This window comes from Anneissia japonica, unplaced genomic scaffold, assembly GCF_011630105.1.
Source record: "Anneissia japonica isolate Jap-2015-1 unplaced genomic scaffold, ASM1163010v1 scaffold1690_len124955_cov148, whole genome shotgun sequence".
NCBI lineage: Eukaryota > Metazoa > Echinodermata > Crinoidea > Comatulida > Comatulidae > Anneissia > Anneissia japonica.
The window spans coordinates 50,156-67,648 of record NW_022700576.1 but is presented as its reverse complement, the minus strand read 5'-3'; the positions used below and the strand labels follow the sequence as shown (position 1 = coordinate 67,648).

The window sequence follows — 17,493 nt, the reverse complement described above, 5'->3', positions numbered from 1 at the left end:
GTAGTACTTGAGAACCCTGCACTTTCGATTCCACTCAGTGCATATGACTTTGCAGTGAATTTCAATGACGTTATCTTTGTCTCAGCGTATCAACGTCCCAGTGTATCAGCGTCTCAGTGTATCAGCGTATCAGTGTATCAGCGTTTATAAGACAACGCCAGAAAAGAACTGTAAATTGATGTAATTATTAGTATTGATGTAGTTAGTAGGCCTAAGTGTAAATAAATGAATAATCTACAATATTAGACTAAGCCTACTGTACAGATTAGTAGATTCCAGAATTTATGTAATTTCATGGTACATTTATTAATTTACATTGTGTAAATAAAAATGAAAGAAGAGCAAGTTAACTGTGTGTTTGATCATTGAATGTCAAGTATTTGATATTATGAGTAGTTGAGTATTGGCTGAAACGCGACGCGCGTTGTATTTGCAGGCGGCCAAAGGTTCCCGACAAAATCTCCTGCGAATGGAGTTCTTCAACTTGGGACCCCTGGTTTGTTATCAAATGTAATACTACCTACAACAACAGTTAGTACCACCACCAACACCACCAGTAGTACGGTATAGGTACTATCAATTAAGGCTAGAGCAGAAGAGGCTAACCTAGGCCTAATTACATGCTGAGTTAGGTCCTAACATATAGGCCCCTCCCTAGGCCTAGACTATTTCTCTAGCTAAGCTAGGGTTCATGGCCTAACACAACAGCCACGCTTCACATGACATTGACTGAAATTTTGAAAAAAAATTGAAAAAAATTTGAAACATGAAATTAAATTGAAACAGTGCGTAAGAAAAATATTAATAAATAATAATAAAATTAAATATATCATTCCAGCATTTATGAACTTGGCCTAAACCTTGTAATATAATTAATATTAAATAGGCCTAATAATAATAATAATAATAATAATAATATTTATAACGATTAATAAATAATAATAATAATAATAATAATAATTAAATAAAAAATATATAATTTTGCCATTTATTAACTTGGTTTAAGCCTTGTAATCAAGAAGCACTTAGGCCTACAGTACAATACTATTTACTAGGCCTATAATTAACAAATAGGTCTCATTCATTCATTGGTACTCTGGTATTTTGGCAGGTCCTATGATGTCATTCTTATTTTAGAGCTGTCTACCCAGCTTTTCTTTTAATGTCAAAATAACTGTCACCCTGTTTCATTTGATCAATTAAATGCTGTTCTTTTCCTTCCTTTTTCTGCATAATTTAGTAGTTCTAGGCCTGGTACTTATAATTATCCAAAACCTTGGCCAACTAAAAAACAAAAATGTTCACAGATGAACTCAAGTTCAAATAACAATTTTATTATTCGTGCAACTGAATCAAATACATGTCTTTTTAAACGACCTATTAGTTATTAGCATATGAGGCGCCAAGTCAAAATTTATTATTTAATACAATTATTTATGGTGTACGGTAAGAATGGCCCCGGGAAAAATGGCCCCCAATGACAGGTAGGTAAAAATGGCCCCAAGTATAAAATTCTGTTTTAAAACTAATTTTTAAAAATCATTATAAGCATTTTTTTAACTGAAATAATTTAGTTTTTAAAAGGAATCTAACATCAAATTATTTATTTTTCCATTTAAATTTTAAAAAATAGCAACAACATAATCAATAAATGAACATAAATCATGCATTTATTAATACTAAAATAATTTATTTTTTAACATATAATTGAATAGATCACCCATTATTTATATATAATGCATTTACGTCTAAAAGATTATATGTAAATAATTGCGTTAACGTTTTCATTATTTATATATAATAAGGGTAATCATGGTTTCATTATAATCTCGATTTGAGTTTGTAGTGTCTGGGTCCGGGGCAATGTCCGGGGAAATGTCTGGATCAGCTGCTGGTGATAGGCATAATACCGAAGTTCATCAACTTTGGTTTTCACTTTGGGGTTCTCTTAATTAATTTGAGATTTGCAGTAGGTTCAATCAATGATGGAGCCAGGATCTGCCCGACGGAGGGCTAAAGGCCCCGACAGGGGTGGGGGCTAGTGGAGCGAAGTTGCGGGGGGGGGGGGACCGCCTACGGCCCTGGTGGGGTCCAGGGGGATTCACCCCCTTGAAGCCACGGATGATATTTGACGAATTATGGCGAATTTTTATTACTTATTTGATAGGCATCGAGCTAACAATAATATGACTTCATGTAGGCTATGTTTTCTAATGTCGAAATGAGCTTCCAAAACCAAAACAATTTGAATAAAACAGCAAGCAAAGGGTAGGCAATGTAACCATCTAATTTATTTTCAATTCCTCTTTCTTCAAAGTGAAATCCTGCATTTTGGAAATAATTTTTATTATTACTGTGATGAAAAGTTAACAAAAATAGTTCAATGAAAACAATACGGTGGCTAAACGAACATTACATGTAAATTTTATTTTTATTTGTTTATTCCCCGACAAAATTTACTCGTCTTCCGAGGGGGGGGGGGGGGCCGGGGGGGGGGGGGGGGGGGGTCGCCTTTGGCGCCACCACTGAATTCAATAATCTGCTGTATCCCATGCTGTGCCATTTTCGATAGGTGATGGTGTGTAACCTGTAGACACACATAGGCCCTAATTGTAACTTTAAAGAGCACTGGTGAATTACTTCGTAATTTGCATAACGAATTATTTAAACCATGGCTTCCTACGATGTCATTATTTATATATAATGGAACTCAACGGTTATTTATATAACCGTTGAGGTTGTATTAATTGGCAGTAAGAAACTATTATTTAAGTATGAACTTGACACGATAACACGTGTGCATTACATATAATGAGTTTGAAGTCCAAGCATTATTTACATAGGCCTGTTTTACGACAGGTATTATTTATTTATATCATAATGAAATGTAAAAGCAGTTATTTATATATAATGAGTTTGAAATTCGTTATTTATATATAATGAAATCAGTGAACTTATATAAATAATTGTAGTTATTTTTTTATTATTTATATATAATGATGTGTTACCCCTTCCTTATTTATATATAACGAAACCAGTAACCTTATTATATATAAATAATGTTTGGTTACCCTTTTATTATTTATAGGCCTATAATGAAATCAGTAAACTAATTATATATAGATAATGAAAACGTTAACGCAATTATTTACATGCGTAAATGGGTGATCTATTTAATTATATGTTAAATAAAGAATTAGGCCTATATAAATAATTGTGTTAAATAATAAATTTACACTTGGCGCTTCATAATTAGCATGGCAACGTCAATGTGTTCTTTAAAATCAGGCAGAAGTTATCAATCTCAGTACACGTTTATCTTTGGTTGATGACCTCTTGACCTCCCAGAATTGAGATTTTTCGAGTCGAGTCAGTCGAGACAGCCCGAGTCAGCGTGACCAATGATTGGGTATTTACCCAAGATCTTGGGTATTTTGACTTGGTCTTGGGTTCTTGGGTATTCCGTTCAAATCCTTGGGTATTTTATTTTTACTAAGAAAATTAAATATTTTTGTCACAGAGGAAGAATTAAGAAGTAGCAAAGTATATTTCATTCCATTCAAGTAAGCAAAACTCAACGAAGTGCACATAACATTGTTCATTGACTGTTAATTGCTATAAACATGGGTTCAGAATTGTTTATTTGTGATTTGCGTTGCCATTGATCTTACCTAATTAATGCATTACATAATAAAACTTGATCACTGATCTACTGATAACACTGGCCGATCTAGATGTGTATAAGAGACAGGTATTACTGTGTAAATTGTTTGTTTAATTCGAATTTTTATAAGTCGAATTTCGGCTATATCAACGGAATTTTCCTGTCCGGATAGGCCGATTTTAAAGTAATTTCAACCACACAAGTCGAAGTTCCAAATTTATTAGCGCATGTGGGAAAAATACACAGCCGTGGGAAAATACGAAGTTCAATCATTGTTGTACGGCAACAAGTTAGCCATGTCAAACTAACATCTCAGACAGCGCGCTGTGGAACTTGGCTTACATGATCGTATGTCGTAAGTTGCAGTCTACTCTCACAATACAGACACCCTTCCGGACCGGCTCCAATGTTCAGTTTTAGTCCAGTTTAGTTTGTAAAACTTGTACTGAACCCACAATGTGTTATACCAAGATGTGTATAAGAGACAGTATATATACAATGCATTTGTCTAGACCTTTGATTCAAATTTATTAACTTTAATAATTGTATGTGCACAGTAACATGTACTGTATATACAGATGAATGTCAAAAAATTAAAGTAAAAATGTTATAAGGAAGGTTTATACAAATATATTTGAAACCCTTACAAACATAATTTCTATGAATACAGTCGATCGTGGAATAAAAATAATTGTTGCATTGAACAAACCATAATATCTTATATAATGAACATGGAGAATGATGGTTTTAAATAAAAACAGTGGCATGTAGGATATGCCATTTATAATACTTAGTTTTTAGTCCAAATGTACAATACAGTACTATATACATAAAATTCAATAACAAACAATTGGCAGCTTAAGATAGAGATAGAGATACAATGTTCAATATAACATGAACCCAGTCATTTTTTCAGGATTTGACCCAAAGATGACTAATGTGACCTTTAATCTGAAGCTGTGAACACCCCATGTTTGGTAGGAGTCTGTCTAATGCAATTGGTCCAGTCGTTAGTCACTAGCAATATTTGATCATTTTCACCATAATCATGACCCTTGTGACTTTTGACCTATAGGTGAAGAGTAGTTTTTATGTCACTTAGAAGGTCCTGAAGATTATTCCTGGTGATTTCGAGCTCAATTGGGCTATTTTGAAAATTTGACCTCGATGAGCCCTATGTAACCCCTGATCCCAGACAGGGGTGTAGGAGGTGTCACTGGTTCTTAATAATCAAATTTGATTGAATTCTGTTCAATCGTTTGCCGTTAGTAAAATTTTGAACCTTTGACCTATGAACATTGACATATAGGGTGAATAGTATTTTTTTCATGTTTAGAAGGTCCTAAGGATCATTTCTGGAAAAATTGAGTTCAATTTGGCTATTTTGTGGGTGGGTGTGTACATAGTTGCCAATTTATACGGATTGACCGTGAGACTCACGGATAATTTACAATATCATTTACCAGTTTTACTATGGAAGAACAAAAACTCACGGATTTCAAGGTTACTCTAACGGATCAAGATTTTTAAACCAATAAACAATGATTTACGAACTGCATACAGTAATAGGCCTATGCAATAAATACAGTAGATCATTTGCCATTCGTCTGTAGTGCTTATAGTGTAGCAAAGAGTAACCCTAGGCTATGTGCAAGCCCAGTATGCTCGATGTTAGAATCGTAAACAAAGGACGCCCTTTACGCCCGCTACTATCAGTGTGCTTTTATTACCCAGTAATGCACCGCGCATGGTTTGTTTGTTTGTTCATCTGTTTTCCACATGAAACGCAATGCGGGTTCTTATGGATTTCTTTTAGGGAAAGTTGGCAACTATATGGGTATGGGTGGGTGAAAAAATGAATTAATTAATGAAATAATAAATGAATGAGTGAGTGGACAGATGGATGGATGAAATGAATAGACTATATATTTTACAGACAAGCAGCCCCTTGATCAACATCTGATTTAAAGTTTTTTTTTTTTTTAATGATATCACAGATCACATTATTATTTATTATTATGATTATTATTATGATTATTATTATGATTATTATTATTATTATTATTATTATTATTGTAAATATCTAAATACTATTAAAAAGTCCAGAAGAAGTAATTCAAAATATCAGAGTAGCTGACATATTAAATTACCTTGATTATATGATTAATAAATTATCAATATTTTCAAAGTTACCATGGTGGGGCCTTAGGTGGTCAATCTGTAAAATTTCCTCCCTGGACCTTTCTTTTTATTCCTTTGCCAAGGCTAGCTTTCCACTGATAACATTAATACCAATAACCAGTTAGCTGCACTGAGCAGTAAATCTAGTAAATAATGTAGTATTTAAGCCAGTCTTGGCATAGGAAGAAAGGGAGGGGGAGGGGCTAGTGTTAAATATCGGTTAGTTGTTTTCGACTTTTTAATGAGTAGTATAACACAGTTCCTTTTAGTACACTGCAAACTTTTATTCTCACAAACTATACGTTGTTTACAATCAGCTAAACTCCAGTTTTCAGATGTTAGGGAACCATTTAGAGTGGAGTCAGCTCGGCTCTGTGCTTTCTTCTGTGTACTCCTAACTACTAAATTGAATCTAACTACTGACTACTGACTCAGTGATATGGGGTGTTTGCCTATTATACTTTTGGTAATGGGGGTGTGTCTCAAGTAAGTCACCCCATGCTTAGAGTTTCTGATTGGATCATAGAGAAATTCTTTCTTTATGATTTAGTAACTTGTTTACCAAAAAACTGCTAATTAAGATGTATCACAAACTTCAGAGCTTAGGCTCAAAACTGACAACCATAGATTCATAGTGTGAGAAAGGCCAAGTCCAACTGACTAGAGTAAAGTTATACAAAGTACAGTTATATTATTAGATTATCTGTATATTCAAGTTGACCATTAAAACTGTCAAACCAATTTAAGGCATTTATCAGGTGAAGGGTATCGATTCCAATGGTTATGCAAGTTAATACCATTGAACCTTAATACTACATTACATCCCTTTCAATTATTTTTTTTTAACATTAACATAAAGGTAAAATGTACTACAATGTGTAGTAGGCATATTTAACAATTCATTTAAAAAAATTAAATCGTTAAACATAAAAAAAATCATAGCATATACAGTAATACAAGTGGTGCAAGATGAATATGTGTCAATTTCCATCATTTACTCATATTCACTGGTGGCAGCGGTGGGATCCTAGGGCCAAGCCTAGGTGTAGTTAGGTTGAACCTTTAGAATGAAATTGAGTCTAGGCTACGCCTAGGCTAGATAGGCATGCCTAATAGTAAGGAGATAGTGCAGCGAGAAACAGCAAGCATGATGGGAGGGTTAAAAGAAACTTATCCTTTACGACGTAATTAGGCTAAGAATAAGGCGGAAATAGATTGGGAGAACAATAATAACTTAAGGCGGGAATATATTAAAATAATTAGTTAGATTTTTTTACTATCTGCGGCAGTGTATTCCACACATTTGCACCAGCATACAAATGAAGTTTTGGTTAATAATTATAAGTGAATCTGCATTTTTTGTGTTATACCCTTGTCGATCAAATACCATTTTTATTTCATTACAAAAGTCAAAGAGGTGCAGTGCTGTTAAAACATTTAAACATTAAGCATGTTCTGTAATTTTATAATCCCGTCGTTTTACAAATAATTTCCATGGCAAATTTTCGATTATTTCCTCTCAATGTGTTATACCATTTTTTGTTTGTATTTATTTATCTCCTAAATGCAACAATATCTCTATATGAATAATCAATAATCAATTGATTTAAAAATAAATTATTAATTCAGGTTACTATAACAGTAAAATTAATTATATTCATCAAACAGTTTTTCAAAGCAACCCCATTTTTTTTTATTAAAAAATTATCGAAATTGTTATTTTTAATAAAAAATATATCTTTTATAATATAATTTTACTTCTTTTATAAAAGTTACAGGATTCTGAATACATTTTTTAAAAGTTTTTTCGAAATAAAAAATATATGGGAGGGGATGTCTCCCCAATTAGAAACTTGTTTAAAGATATTTGGGCTCACTCTAACATATTTTTTTTGTTATAGCCAATTGGCTAAAGTCAACAATTTTTTTTAGCCGATTGAAGCTGTCTTTAGCCAAAATTTGACGAAAATTTTTAAAAATCATTAGAAAAAACTTGATGACAGGACATGGTGTCCAACATGTTCGACAGTGCAGTCTAAACCAAGGGGACGGCTAGAGTCCGGTCGGGCGGATCCAGAGATGTACAAGAGGGAGGGGGTGGCGATCGAGAAAACACTATAGGGGGTCCTACAGTATTTTTCTCTCCCAAAAACGCCTAAAAATAAACCTCTGAGGCGTTTTTTGGGAGAATCAATTATTTCTTTTTTTTTGCTTTCCAAAAAAAAACAAAAAAAACAGGGGAGGGTGGTTTCCCCACCCCTACCTCGATGAGGGTACCAGAAAAAAAAATCTCTAGTAGGTTCAGGAAAGGGGAGGGGAGGAGAGATAACGTGTTTTGATAGGCAAATTAATATTTTTAGCCAAAGAGGTAATTTGAAAGTTTGCTGAATATGTAGGCCTATCATCACAAAAGTTCAAAAAATATTTAGGCCTAGGCCTATAGCTATACAGTATCTTCTTTTCAGTTTTGAACGATATCGAGGGTGGGGAGCTAGCGGTAGTTTTACTAGACTATAGTATATTCAAAATTGGCTTGTGGCCCGATCGTCCACTCCAGTTGAACTTGATCGTCTGTCACCCGAAGTTGTCACCGCGATAATCAAGAGTGTACACGATCTAGGCCCTAGGCTAGGCCAGCTTTTTGGTTGCGAAATTACTCTCTCTACAACACAAGTATTTCACACATTATTTAAATGTATTTTACGTATTTGACGATAACACCAACTCACTGATTAAATTGTTATTAACAATACTAGGATATACGCCTACTGTTTTGACCACCATCGCATCGGCCCTCGTGTTTTAGTGTAAAAAAAACCCAAGCTAGTAGTGCTTTGGTATTAGTCTATGTCATACAGCCACTGCCCTGCATCTACCGCGTTAAAATAACAATTACAATTAATAAAAAATAACTTGCGAGGCACGCAATGACATTTGCAGCATGACTACTCATACAACAACACAAATAAGCGTCGCATGGAGTAGCTAAAAATTGAGCTCAAATGAAAGAAAACGATGTATTTTAGCAAGTATTTAAAACACTTTTTTTAAATTATATAGGCTTTCGCCAAAATGGCTATAGCAGTTGATTTTTTTTCGCCAATCAAAAATAGTTTTCGCCTATGGCGATTTGGCGATCGGTTAGCGTGAGCCCTGTGATTGAAAACCAAAATTGTTATACCAGGGTAATTTTGCGTTTAACCTAGATGCAGCTGGTTTAAATGCATCAGAAAAAGCAAATTACGTTTATATAGTTTAATCAACTGTCCATAAAATTCTTGGTATTTTTCCACACCCTACTCTGGATCGTCACCAAACTTTAATATTATTTCTACATTGACCAAGAAAAACTATTCTGGAAAGCTTTATTTAGATCCATCAAGGTTTTAGAAATATTTAGGTCTGGGACAACCGAATCTGGATCGTAACTAAGATGTAATAATTTATTCCTTGTAACGTGATTAATTTTTCCAGAAAGTTTCATTCAGATCAGTGGATCAGTTTTTTTTTTTTTGGGATATTTTGTCTGAAACGTCTACCGTGAAATGGCACTTATGTCTACACCCTACTCTGGATCATCACCAAAATTTAATATTTTTATTATTGTACCATGACAAACTATTCTGTAAATATTTATTTTGATTCATTGATGAGTTTTTGAGATATTTAGGACGTTATTTCTTGAAATAACCCCAACTTAACACCTGGATCTGGATCGTCACCACAATTTAATACTGTTTCCTTGTAACTTGGTTAAACCTTTTAAAACGTTTCATTCAGATCAGTTGATCTGTTTTTGGTATATCTGGTATGTTTCCATTTGAGTGGGCCTTATATCCACAGCCTACTTCAGATCACCACCAAATTTTCTTAATTGGACCATGAAAAATTATACTGAAAAGTTTTATTTAGATCCATTGCTAGCTTTTTTGAGATATTCAGATCTGGGACGTTAGCACTTTATATGACCCTCAAATTCACACCCAAATTTGGATTGTCCCCCAAATTTAATAATGTTTTCCTTGTAACTTGGTTAAACTCCCCTTAAAGTTCACTGAGATGTTGTTAAGTTTTAAAAAAATTTGGTCTGGGACGGTTTCCTCTGAATGGTCCTTATATCCACACCCTACTTCAAATCTACACCAAAATCTAATCATTTTTTCATCATTGGGCCATGACAATTATAGAAAGTTTGATTTAGATCCATTGATAAGTGTTTGGAGATATTTGGGTCTGAACTTTGAACGATCCCCAAATTTATACCCAAAACTGGATCGCCATCAACATTTACCGGTAATAATTTCCTCCTTGTAACTTTCCTGTTAAACTTTCAGAAAAGTTTCATTCAGATCAGTTTATCCATTTTGGAAATACCTGGCCTGGTACGGTTTTCTTTGAATGGTCCTTATATCCACACCCTACTTCGGATCGTCACCACAAATCAACTTGAAACGAAATTAAGAAACATAGAAAATGGACGAGACAGGGCAATACTAAAGACGTATTAACTGTTTAATTTTCCATGTGGGTGACATTATTAGTCACAATTTGTTTATACACATTGACCAGAAAGATATTGTCCGTAGCCATAGACTATGTCCTATCCGTAAAGTTAGTAATTGCCAACATAGTAAACTAAGGCCTATTCTTAAAAATCTTAAAAACTTAACCCATTAGGACCTATATTTGTAATGTATTGTAATCAATTACTTCCTAGAGAGTTTTCTGTATATGAAAGAAATTAGACTCTAACTACAAATAAACTGAAAATGTACCATTACAAGTTTTTTTTATTTTGATGCATATTAAATAAACGTTCCAATGATACAAAATATTTTGACCTTTGACATTGAAATTGTGACCTTTGACCTATCATAGTTAACATTTCATCCAAAATTTGCAATTTTCTTTGAATTAATAACTACATATATAAATGATTTTGAATTTGCATACTTTAATAAATTGTATAATTATTTTATTGCGTGACATCAATTATCTGACCTTTGACATTGATATATTGACCTTTGGCCTATCAAACTTGTATTTGACCTTTATTGGTTTTTACTCAAAAAAAATATTATCAGAATGTCCCTTTTGTAAATTTTTCATAAATAAAAGCCTGTAAATAATATAATAGGGTGATAATACTGATGTTTTTAAACTAGGAGTTTATTGATGAATAAGCAAGTAGCCTGTTTGGTTGCGAGTGTGGTGCAAAAAGTGGTACTAAAGCCCGAAAGCGCCGCGCTGTCATAAACATCTATCTAAGACCTTTTGCAGGGTATTGTTATTATACTTACTTACGAGTACGAGGCCAACTAAGTACAGAAAGCGTTTTGTACAAAGTAATCATTGGCCTAGGCATGTAAATAAAAGTTATGAAATGGATGGTGGTGTGTCAAAATAATAATTTCAAACCTTCAAAACATTTATTGTATTATCAATGTCAACTGTACATAAAGAGGACACAAGCTCTGTTTACAATCACCATTGCTACCCTAGGTCTAGCCTAATAGTATGCCTGCCTGTTGTGCGAAAGCCTGTAAATAAGAGTAATACTATATACTATAATACTATAATATTTTGACCATATATTTTATTGTTTGGTTAACCTATAATATTACTAAACTATAAAACATCGATGTCGCTGTTGCCAGACAAATCTAAGGTCAATTTATCATTGAAAAAGTCTTCCCTTTTTAAGACGTTCAGCGCTTGCTGTGGTGTCATTGTTGTGCGAAGTCAAAGCGATTCAAAACTTTGTTTCTTCTCAACTGTTTGACCTTTGAACGCAAATTGCATCATTTTTTCAAATAGAAACCTCATTGGATGATGAGATATTCTGAAAATGGATTTCCCAAAGTTTATGTAGACATTTTTCGCGACACGCTAGGGTTCGTATAATAGAAGTTATAGTGGGTTGAATAGCCAGGGCTGTTTAGGGAGTAATGCGCAGGGCCGTTTGGGGCGTCTAGGTGCTAATGGGTCCACCGACCCTAAAACAATCGTCCCATTATTGTTTCTAATATTTTATCAAAAGTTTTCGAACTTGGCCTTCTTGAAAATTGCAATGTTTCTTTTTACAGTCTACAGTATGGGTTCGTTAATGGCAGGAGTACAGCAATGGCCGCTGTCTCAGTTAATGGCATTAGGTATTGTAATAACTGTGGCTCTCCTGTCTTAGCATGTTCCCTTGACGCTGAAGGCGCTTTTGATGCTATTATACACATTATTATTAAGTCCAAGATTCAATTCAATTCAATTCAATTCAATGTAACATTTATTTAATACCTTTTCAATTCGTACAAAAAATTAAAAAAAAACAAGATCATAAAGAATTCATGAGAAAAGGAAAAAGTGTTTCTTGAGCTGGATAGGAAATGACTTTAAAATGGAATCGACAACAAGGGGAGGAAGAGAATTCCATAGTTTAGGACCAGTAAATCTAATATTATGTTGAAAATAGGTGGTCTATGATTATAAATGTATACATCTTTTACATCATATCTACCTCAAGTACAGTAATTGTGTAGAGAGGAATTAGATTTGAAGATAACACAGAAGTACTTTGGTAAAATGGAGTGAGAGGATGCATACATAAAAATACATTGTTGTAGAGAGTTGATATCAGGGAGTTTGAGCAAATTTAAAATTGAGAATAAAGTACAGGAATGAGACCGCGGTGGAGCACCAGATATAATCCTGATAGACTTTTTTTTTAATATGTTGTGTATTTAAGTATGAGGGGTAGGTATTAGCTCATACAATGTTGCAGTAGCTCTGATAAGGAAGAATTAACGAGCAATACAGTAAAGTAGTACATTGAGGGGAACAAATGAGGATAATCTAAAAATGATACCAAGGCTTTTGGAGACTTTATTTTCAATTTCGTTAATCTGTTTCTTTCATGTTAGACCACAATCAAGATAGACCCTTAGGAATTTGGTATACTGAACATTTGGAATTTGGTATACTGAACATTTGGTATGACATGATTATTGATATAGATTTTTAAGGGTGAAAGGTCATGAAATTTTGACTTTGGGGGCTTCGAAACAGAATGAAGTTACATTTATTGTGATTTATTGAAAGTTTGTTGGCTGAAAAATATTTAGACAGGGAGATAAGGTTGGCATTAACAGTGTCACATAAAGTTTGAATGTTTTTGTTACAATAAAAAATAGTAGTGTCATCCGCGTACAAAAAAAAAGAAAGGAGGTTGGACAAATGTATATCATTAATATATAAAATATAAAGTAATGGGCCTAACAAAGATCCCTGAGGAACACCGCAAGTATAATGGGAAGTTAATTAGAAATGGAGTTAAAATATTTGGTACAAATTTAACTACGATTTGAAAGGTAACTCTGGAAAAGATCTAGGGCTGGGCCACGTATTCCATAAGAGAATGTTATGATCGATCGTATCAAAAGCCTCGTATCAAAAATATGTTAATGATTTCCTTAATGTTATGAATTCCTCCACATTCTTTTCTTTAATTGATAGGCCTACTCGGATAGTAAATGGTCAAAAACACAATTCTTCAACTTTAATTGACAACATTATTACTAATGATATCGATTCTGTTTTGAAAAATAGTAGGGCATTGTCTCTCGGTATACTGCCTAATTTCACCACCAGAAGGACTCCACTAAAAACAAATCTTGGCTTATCCTTTGTTTGATTCACACCGAAAAACTCCTATCGTAAATCCGGTATTATTTTGTCAGATATTTCTGATCACTTACCAGTTTTTGCCATTTCTAATGCCAAACTTAACCGAGAAATTGATATTCCACAATTCTAATTAATTTATTACAAATTACAAAAAAATGTAATTAGAATGATATGATGAACATGATCCAAACTTTGCTTATGATAAATTCATTACAAAATTTCCGGTCTTGGTTGATAATAACCTACCTTGCAAGGATGCTCGGGGAAAAAAAAAACAAGAACAAAAGCTAAAACTTCATGGATTACAAAGGCTATTTTAAAATCAATTATTTTTGTTCTTTTTTATATTATCATTTAAATTATTATTTTTTAAATTATTAAAATAAAAAAAAAAAATAAGAATGCTCTTTATACTAAGTATCTGAAAAACCCCACCAATTAAAGAAAATTGGTTATTACAAAATATAAAAATAAGTTAACTCATAATTTAATTTAGTAATACACAAGTACTACTCCAAGGGTATTGCTTAACCCCGCAAACCCCGCAAATCTTTTTACCCCAAAAATAGGTTGTGACGAACATAAGATTAAGATTTTTTTTATTGAGATACCAAGTTGAGTCCTATACTATGTTATTCAATTACCACCACAGGGTTTGGATGGCTTTTGCGGTGTTTTTTTGAAAGTGTGCGGGGGTTAGCAATTTTTTTTTTTTTTTACAAAAAATGGCCTTTTTACCCCAAAAATAGGTTGTGACGAACATAAAATTCAGATTTTTTTTTTTATTGAGATACCAAGTTGAGTCCTATACCTATGTGATTCAATCATTATCACAGAGTTTGGATGGGGTTTGCACTATGTTTTAGGGGGTTTGCGGGGTTTAGCAATTTTTTTTATACAAAAATGGCCTTTTTACCCCAAAAATAGGTTGTGACGAACATAAAATTCAGATTTGTTTTATTGAGATACCAAGTTGAGTCCTGTACTATGTGATTCAATCACTATCACAGGGTTTGGATGGGGTTTGCACTGTGTTTTTGGAGGTTTGCGGGGTTTAGCAATTTTTTATACAAAAATTTGGCCTTTTTACCCCAAAAATATGTTGTGACAAACATAAAATTATGATTTTTTCTTTTATTGAGATACCAAATTGAGTCCTATACCTATGTGATTCAATCATTATCACAGAGTTTGGATGGGGTTTGCACTGTGTTTTTGGGGGTTTGCAGGGTGTAGCACTTTTTTTTATACAAAAAATGGCCTTTTTACCCCAAAAATAGGTTGTGACGAACATAATTTTTTTTTATTGAGATACCAAGTTGAGTCCTATACTATGTGATTCAATTATTATCACAGAGTTTGGATGGGGTTTTCGGTGTTTTTTTGGAGATTTGCGGGGTTTAGCAATACCCCTATTCCAACGCTATCAGTCCATCCAAAGGTGACTCGAAGAGAACCCAAAATGTACTCAATGAAGCCCTGGGCAAAGACGGTAAATCAAACATGCTCCCCAATGCCGTAGAAGATTTAAATTATTACGTGGCGAACTTCTTAATAATTATTTTGCAAACAGCTCTAATCTAGCAAAAATAATTCCAAAAAATGACACCAATTCTGCAATTATTTTAATAAACCTTCATTCTTTCTAAGGCGGACACATGAAGTGGAAATAATTGAAAAAAAAAAAACAAACTGAAAAGTAGCAATTCTGCTGGAGCAGATAATTTAAACAGTAAAAGTCTTAATAATAAATACAAGCTTGAACATTACGGCATTAGAGGCTCGGCTCTTTCGTTATTTAAAAGCTTTATTAGTAACCGGCAGCAATTTACTTTTATTAATGTTAGAGACGCTCAGGTTGTCTCAAAGTAAAGTATGGAGATCCCCAAGGCTCCATTCTTAGTCCGCTTTTATTTTGTAATCTATATTAATGATATTCCTAATTGTACAAACATTTTGAAACCTATATATTTTTATGATGATACTAATGTTTTCTTTTCTCACAAACACCTTGATGTTCTAACCAAAATATACAGCTGGCTCTAAAATAACCTTCTGTAATTAAATAATAAAACCCATTATATATTTTTTCACACACTAAAAAAGAAAATTCCTAAAAATTACTTTTAACGGTTGCTGCATTGGTCATATTAGTTGCACTAAATGTCTTGGTGTTCTTATCGATGAGCATAATCTCCTTTAAAATCACATAAGCTTTGTTAATAATAAAGTAGCAAAAATACTGGTTTATTTTACACAATTAAAAGATCTTCTAACCATTTATTTCCTTCATTGAATCGACATTCTGATATTGCAACTTAATCTGATGCAATACTTTTCCTTTATATCTTAAATATCATTAGTTTCTCCTGAAAAAAAGTGTTATGTGCAATAACTTGGAAAATGTTTTCTGAGAGCATGAGGGCCTACATTAAAAAAAAACATGATATACTACCGTATCTCTAGAAAATATCAATAGTTTACAACTAGGTGTAGTCATGTACAATGTTTATTACAACCTAAATTCTAAACTTTGGTTGGTTATTAAAATATATTAATTCAAGTTCCATAATATTCAACTAGGAATAAAGAGACACTAAGACCACCCAACAGTACACTAAAAAAGGCAAAAAAAAAAAAGCTTTAGTGTCAGTACTGTTGGTCCTAAAATATGGAACTCACTTAATATTATTTGGTTGTCGTTTTGCATTTTGTTGAAAAGGAGGGTCTTTGTCCAAACGGCGTGCAGGCCCAATTAATGGGCTTACCACTTGATAACTATGATGCTAGGATGGATTGAAGAAGTAAGATGCAGATTACATAATGTTTTAAATATTTTTCTGGCCATATATCTCACAATCTGCTATCCCAATTTTGTATAAAAAAAATAATTGTGAAAAATAATAAAATATTTAAAAAAAACTATTCTATAGATATACAAATAATAAATTATTATTAATAATTATAAACTAATAATAATAATAATAAAAAAAAACAAGAGGGAGAATCGAACCCGGGAGATTCGAACCCCATACATTCGATTAATTTTAAATTTTACACATAATACGTGCACCTTTCTGCTCGGCTACACTTCAACCGTATGTATAGCTGGTACACCCCTATAATACAACCACAACCACCAGCGGATCGAGCTAATCCACTATATACGTAGATATGGCGCAACAAAGCAAAGATTTGTCCTGTCAGATTATCTTGTTTATGTCCAGTTATGATTTCAAATAAATTGTCTCCCCATCAAATTTGTTAATTTGAATATTTTGGAAATTATTTAGCATGTCTATTATCTAGATTAAACATCCATGTAAAAAAGGTGAAAAAAGGTTTGAAAAAAGTGTGTGGCCATTTACGGATAAAACAGTACAGAAATTGGAGCACAGTTTCGATCTTTAGTTTAGTCCATCTTTAGTTTAAATAAGTCCATATCAGTTAAATAATTCACTTTTAAATTAAATTCATACATATTTTATAAATTTGTCTGCATTTATATTTTTCTAATATGTATTTTTGCTTATGTAGCCCAAATAACGACGCGAAACACAACGGTTGATATAACAACTGAAGGATTAACAACGAAAGACAATACATCTACCGTCGATGGAACAACTGAAGAGTCCACAACGGAAATAGAAACAACTGTAGATTCTACAACGGATTCATTAACAACGGAGGAAAAGGCAATGGTTGATGCTACTACTAAACAATCAACAACCGAAGAGAAGACAACTGTTCATATAACAACCGCTGAATCAACAACGAAAGAGAAGACAACACCCTATGAAACCACTGTGGAACAAACAACGACGCAGAGCACAACGGTTGATATAACAACTGAAGGATTAACAACGAAAAACACAACATCTACAGTCGATGCAACAACTGAAGAATCCACAACTGAAATAGAAACAACTGTAGATTCTACAACGGATTCATTAACAACGGAGGAAAAGACA

At 33.2% G+C, this 17,493-nt stretch overlaps 1 protein-coding gene across 1 annotated transcript; it reads left to right on the top strand.

Annotated features, from left to right (window-relative positions):
* Window positions 1-16,983: 16,983 nt before the first annotated feature.
* On the top strand, window positions 16,984-17,493 carry LOC117103380 (protein PBMUCL2-like; the record flags this gene model as incomplete). The annotated part of the gene is made up of 1 exon (XM_033243922.1): window positions 16,984-17,493. A coding segment is annotated over one exon (510 nt), but the record flags the coding sequence as incomplete, so codon positions are not given.